Source organism: Convolutriloba macropyga, chromosome 1 (genome assembly GCF_964194025.1).
Source record: "Convolutriloba macropyga chromosome 1, txConMacr16.3, whole genome shotgun sequence".
Taxonomy (NCBI): Eukaryota; Metazoa; Xenacoelomorpha; order Acoela; family Convolutidae; genus Convolutriloba; species Convolutriloba macropyga.
The window spans coordinates 28,450,373-28,456,981 of NC_134468.1; the positions used below are offsets into that span (position 1 = coordinate 28,450,373).

Sequence of the window (6,609 nt, forward strand, 5' to 3'; positions counted from 1 at the left end):
ATTTGTGTGTGTCGGAGTGGATTTAACAGGAAACAGCCAATTTTTATGTTATCTAAGGCGAAGAAGAAGCATCATAGAGGTCTACAAGTCCCGAGTCGTATGCTAAGTTCTCAATTTGCTTCTGGATGTTTTCCAGCTGATTCTCATATGTGCTAAACTTCTCATCAAACTGTGCCTGAGTGGCATTTAGCTTCTGCTCCAAACCCTGGAACATGAAGTTAGCTAGGTCTTCCAACTCTTTGGAGTTCTGTGGATCCAACTGGGTGGAAGTGGAGTCGTCAGATGGAGAGAAAGACTTCTTGGGTCTTGAACTACTCTGAAACATATAAACAGTTTGATATTGGTACAGATAGGGAGATGAAAATATGAAGAAGTCAAAAAATGAGAAGACAAAAATATCTGACAGCATTGTTGGTAAGTATTGCTGCGAGTTGGTTTTTTTCGTTTGTTTTTTTTTACAAAATCAAAAGAACCTTTAATTGTCTTTTTTCAAATTAATATCTCGATCAAATCCTTTTAACCACAACCGACTCTGTAACGAGATATTATTTCTTCCGAAATTTCGACAAATCTCTACCGAAACTTTCTTAAAAAGTTTTTAGAAACTAATTTAACAGACATATCCGCAGATTGCTGGAAAGACAACAGCCGTTGACTCCCATAATCAAGATTGCAATTGAAAGAAGAGAAAAAACTAATGAAAAAATTGATTTTTGTACACAAACAATTTTAAAGTGGAAACTATTTTAAGGTCATTTTGGAGCCGATCATACTCCTGTTTCGTGGTGAGACGACACAAGGGCTAGTATCAATGCCAATAAGCATTAGAGATGGTAACTAAGAACAAAGTTTGAGTAACGGGTATCTAAAATTAGGCTTTATGGGTTTATCCCGTTTCCATTTCTGATTTCGTTTCTTTTGATACTGAGTCTGTTCATTTTGATTTTTTTTTGCTGAGCAACTGCTGTCTAGAAACACTCTTAGCAGAACCAGAGAAAAGTGAAACTAGCTTAGAGAAGTCAAAAAGATTTCACGCAAAAATGTTGAACAAGCTGTGAACTAAGGTAAAGCGAAAAAATTTTAGTACGACGAAATAAAAAACACAGCAGGACAAATCCTAACGTACAACTCAAGGAATTATCCTTGACTTAACAAAAACTAGACCTAGAATGAACTATGAGTGAATTGGGAACATCATATCCAAAAAATCAGCTAAAAAATTAAAAAAAAAAACTGTAATTCAATGTCAGCATGCCGCACGTTAACAAAAAACCACTAGCGAGAAAGAGAAATTTCACTCAAACAAAAACCTAAGCCTATAATGAACTATCAAAAAAATCCGATGCAAAAATCGAAAAAAAAGCAGTTAAAATCGTAGTGAAATTGGCGCTGGTGAACAAAAAACCACTATCGAGACAGCGAAATTTTGCTTAAACACCGTTTTCTCACACTACTTTAAAATTAGGGCAAAGAACATCACGCCGCAAAACCACTCACCTTTTCAGTCTGCTTCTTGTTTCGGCGTGACCAAAATCAGTACACCATTTTTGACATCAAAATTCCTGAAAATGTAAACAGATCTTAAAAAAATTTTGCCGGAAGAATTCCGGAAAAAACTCAAAGATTCCTTCGCCAAAAGAGTCACTCTGTCGAACTTCTAGTTCTTGCTTGCAGTGAGTTCCATAGAAGAGAGAAGATTATCTTAATTGAATAAAAAATATAATTTAATTGAAAAGTAAATTAAAACAAAAACAAAGTTTGATTTAATTTTTCAGTTTTACAAGTACGAGAACAAATGGAAAACAACATTTCAAAAAATTGAGAATAATTAAATGCTCACACAAATTTGAAGAAGCTAAAAAAAGCACAAACATCTCTATTTTTGAAAAAAAAAAGGAAAAACTGGGAAATTTAGAGAAAATGTAACAATTTTTTGAAAATTTTTTTGTCAAAATTCAACGAAAGAAATTGCTCTGTATTAAAGAACCTGTGTTTAATTTGTAATAGAAACTGTCAACGAGCATTAAGCTTATATTTAGGTGACAACTAATTGGAATAAAGAACAATTATAGGCCCAAATTTGCTAAAGTAGCCTTAAAAATTGAGATTTAGTTGAAAAACCTTCAAATTTGCGTAAATCTCCTTTCAATTACCAAAAACCTTTGAAATGCTGTCAAAACAACTTTAAAACTATAACTTCAGTCTGAAATAACCTCTTAGACAACATAGAAGACTAAAAAAAAACAAAAAGAAACTTTTAAAAAGCCGCCCGTGAACAAAAAAAGTTAGCTCGCTGAGCGAAAATTTTTTCACACCTACAATTCTCGCTCTGTTTCAGAAGAAGTCATGAACAAAAAAACAATCTATCTTTTCTCCGCTCTTCTAATTTGTTCACTGAAGCAACATTTACAAGCCTTCTTCACTCCCTGAAACGGTTTTCTTCCTCCCTCACTTATCAAAAAATAAACAATACCATAAAGCCTCCTCGAGTCCTAAAAAGACAACGCCCCCAATACAATTCAAATTCTTTGAATTGTAATAAAAAGGAGCGCTATAATAGCCGACTGAGAAACTGGGGCGGCTATTAAAGGATCCTTTGTTGATTTTCCCTCGCGTCTAAACCCTGAACTATACCTGTGTCATTTTGGCGGAGTAATTGTATGCTGTGAGAGGTCGGCTATCATAGAAATGCCGCAAACTTCCGCTTTCTTCTGCTCCTAGAGTATCTGAGCAGGGCGAATCTACAAATCCAGGAGAGGAATTAGCTACTACCAGCTGATCATTGTTGAAACGAGGTTTTTCACTCTCAGTCGCTCTCTTCCTCTGTTCAAGGTCTAAGTTGAGTCGTTTCTCATCACTGTATTGTGTTGGAGACGCGACATATCCAAATGCATGACTTATAAGTGCTGAAAAATAATAACTCGTAAATCATAACACAACACTGCATTACTCGCTCAAGAACAAGGCTTACATGAGCACAAAAATTTTATGATAGATTTCGCCTCAATTTATTGTAAAGCGATGAAATAAAAGTCAAGCATCCCAGGATGAAGTCCGCGACCCAAGACAGGCAATGGCCAGACCGACTTGGGTCGCGGACAGGGGGGTCCGGTGCGACCGTCCACAAAGGTCTGGAAAAAATTTGGGTCGCGCCTTCCGTCTGGTAAACTTACGTCTTGCAGCAAACTTACGGTCTAGAAAGTCTGATTAAAGCCGCATTCAGACTCTGAACGGTCTGCTCAAAACAGTGTAGAGTTAGGATAGTCTGGAGGTATGATATGCATAATATGAACATAACCTTTTCCAAAACCTGTGAAGGCTGATCCAAACTATTTCCAGGGTCTGGATTGTCGCATCTTTACTAAGAGTTCAAGCTGCAGAAAAGAGCCAGCATCGTAAAATGAGCTTTAATTAAAAGCCCGGGTTGATGTGTCACCGCGAAAAGTCGCTAAAAGATGTAAGACTAACGGTGAATTTGAATAAAAGTGTAACATTAGCGCTCAATGTGATTAATGCGGTGAAAAAAAAATTTTATTTTTTTTTCACCGCATAAACGGTAAAAATGTCACCTCTAAAAATCGCAATTCCTACAGAAATTCACCGCTAAATTCACCGCTAATCCTAAAAAAATTTCATCACCGGAGAAGTTGTATTAACAACATGCAAGAATAGCGCTGAATAATCAGCAACCTCGTAATATTAAAAAGATATAATACTATAATGTATGTCGAACATGCTGTCGATAGAGGATCACCTTATGCATAGATAATCAGTTTATGGATGGAAGATAAACATATTAACCAAAGATGCTTTAATTTGAGCCATTTTTTAGGATAAATGTTTTCGTACTTTTTAACTTAGAATCATTATAAAATATTGATCGAAGAGAACGAAGAGACCCCTGAAGAAACCGCTTTTTGATAATCATTGCCCAAATATAGTTCATGAGACGTAGCATGTAAAATAAACCAAGTATATCTCTTCGTTGTTGAACATCTTTGTTTTAAGAAATAGCCTTTTTCTACGAAGAGCTAAAAATTCGTTTTAAGAATGTGATTTAAATTTTTTTTGAAAACTAAATATTATATCAATTACCTCTGCTACTTCAAGGATTAAATGATTAAATTTTTAGTCTGGGTAACCCAAGTGAACAATCCACGTGGGTCTGATATTATCTGCTTTCAACCTAAGTAGGTCTGATTAAAAACTGCTTCAGTCTAGAAGGTCTGGTACGACCCGTACGATTTTTCATTATGTAAAATTGTATAAAATTACTTTTTAATAATAATTCAAATAATCAAGTCGAAACAAAATTTGAAAGCGATTTGCTTTAAAGGCTCAATAACAGCGATAAATTTTATATTGTGATCCAAAGAGTTCAAACGCATCAAACTGGACATAAGTGTCCAAAAAATTAGATATTCTTTTATCTATTTTTTATACATAAGATTAGCATCCCTAAAACTATTGAGCAGGGGGTTTCAAGAGAAAAATTTCGAATTCGCTGACTTACTTTTATTGTTCTGAACCATTCAAAAACTTTTCAAAATTTTTGTGTGTTGATATATTTTTCAAACAAAAAATTGAAAACGTTATATTAAATGTGAAAATATGTATGAAAAAGAGAAAGTTGCAGTATAAAAATTGAATATTTGGCTAGGATACTTTAAAGTTTTGCGGCTAAGTGAATTTGAAAGCAGAGCCTACTCAAGCAGAGTCAATATAAACATTTTGCAAATCAAATATATTTTAAATGTTCCAACTGGTTATTAAATGATTGCTTTATTTATCCAATTGAAATTGAATTTGTTTTCTTTTTGTCTCAGATAATTTTGCGGCTTTATGTATATGATGACACCTAAGGGACATAAGGTAGATTCTCAAAATTTCATAGTGCAGTTCATTGGTGTGCAGAATTCATTCCCAAAAATTATGTTTCTACTGAACAACGGGTCAAATTTTTTTTGTCGCAATTATAAGTCTAAATCACAGCTTAATTTACATATAATTTCAGTTTTAATTCTTTGCTAATATATAGTAAACATTCGTCTATTTTAAGTACAATGTAACCATACTTCAAGAACAAATTTAATGGGAAATGTTCGTTTGTTTTGTTTTCGTTACTTAATAAACATCTCTGACAGCAGATACAAAATTCTCCCTCAGTTTGTTTTACATATTCTAATAACATCAGAGCAAAAAATGCAAATTCCTAGAACTTTATGTTAATGACTAATGTAGCAGTTTTATTAAGGCAAAAATACTGAGAATTGTCCTATCAGATTTGTCCTTCATAAGAAGTTGATACATCGCTGATATTTTGTGTATTAAATAATGTATTTTGTGTATTAAGTTTTGACAACAAAAAGTGCACTAAACTAAACTTGTAATATCTGAATATGATTTTGATACAAATTTTTTGTTAGACAACGTAATTATATACGCAGATTTACAGAAGATAAATAATTGCATTCATTTCAAGAATTTAGTGCATCCTCGGCAGGAAAACTCAAGATTCATTGCAAAAAGGGAGCTCAATGAGATCTTGTCAAGGCATCATAGGATGTTTTTAAAATATCAGGATCTTGAATGTTTTGACACAATCTATCAATTCAGCGTCACAGAAGATCTAATAGCGCATCAGTCCATTCCATTGAAAAATTTTGAGGTCCTATATGTGAGATATTTTGAAAGAAACTAACCGTTGAGAGGATAATTTTCAGCATGAGGCGCGCTTTCTTCAAGACTCATTCTGTAAGGATTAAAAAGAATAAATGTAACAATATCTTTCTTCACCTTGGAACTAAATTCTGAAGTACCGGTTCCCAGCAACACAATTTTTGCTAAGTTTTTATTGTCTTTCAAGGAAGTGAAACTCGATTAACGCAATAATAAGAACAATAACTACAACAGAGTACAATTTTTCACAACCAAACCTCTATTTGTTGCAGGCGTCGTTTTAAATGTTTGAGCACCTGAGCTAAACACAACGCGTGTACTATTTAATAATGCATATGTATGCTTTTTACTATTATATGCATTCACTATTGAAGCAGATTTACTTGATCAGATCATAGCTTTCAAGTGGGACTTACTACCATCATATTGTATACAATTTGTACAAAATTACAATACACAGTTTTGATTAAAAAAAACTGATATGCAAGTGTATAATTTGAACCGACTGATTGCTACCAATTTTTTGTGATCAAATTAATTTTTCACGACTTTTGAAGTGGAAAATTGAAAAACGTTGGGAAAATTGTGAATGATAAATTATTCAATCTTAAGTTGTAAATAATTATCTATGGAAAATTATTCTGTTTGTTTGAACATCTGCTGTTTAATTCCAGTTTCTTTTGAATAAATCAAGACGCAATTTTGCTCAACCTGGGAATGTAGTAAAATTTTCAAAATTTTATCGAGCATCCTAATAAAAAATACATTTGTATCTTCATACTGGTTACGCTCAAAATGACCACTACAAAAGGCAGATATAATCTTGTCCTATTTAGTCACAAGACGCCGACATATTGAGAACTATTTATGCCAGAATGCTTTTGAACATTTTCAGCAATGAGACTTGGTACATGAATGATAATAAAAAGG

At 33.4% G+C, this 6,609-nt stretch overlaps 1 protein-coding gene across 1 annotated transcript; it reads right to left on the minus strand.

Moving 5' to 3' along the window:
- Nucleotides 1–6,186, minus strand: LOC142347975 (uncharacterized). The gene is made up of 3 exons (XM_075399143.1): nucleotides 5,703–6,186; nucleotides 2,635–2,906; nucleotides 1–316 (listed from the first exon to the last, which is right to left on the minus strand). The coding sequence occupies exons 1-3, from the start codon at nucleotides 5,749–5,751 to the stop codon at nucleotides 53–55; spliced, it is 585 nt and encodes a 194-aa protein (XP_075255258.1). The 5' UTR covers nucleotides 5,752–6,186; the 3' UTR covers nucleotides 1–52.
- Between the last annotated feature and the right edge of the window lie 423 nt (nucleotides 6,187–6,609).

Coding starts and splice junctions, on each gene's coding strand:
- LOC142347975 (XM_075399143.1), bottom strand. CDS start 5,751: ATGAGTCTTGAAGAAAGCGCGCCTCATGCTGAAAATTATCCTCTCAAC. Junction 2,907..5,702: donor TGAAAATTATCCTCTCAACG/GTTAGTTTCTTT, acceptor ATTATTTTTCAG/CACTTATAAGTCATGCATTT. Junction 317..2,634: donor ACTCCGCCAAAATGACACAG/GTATAGTTCAGG, acceptor TATATGTTTCAG/AGTAGTTCAAGACCCAAGAA.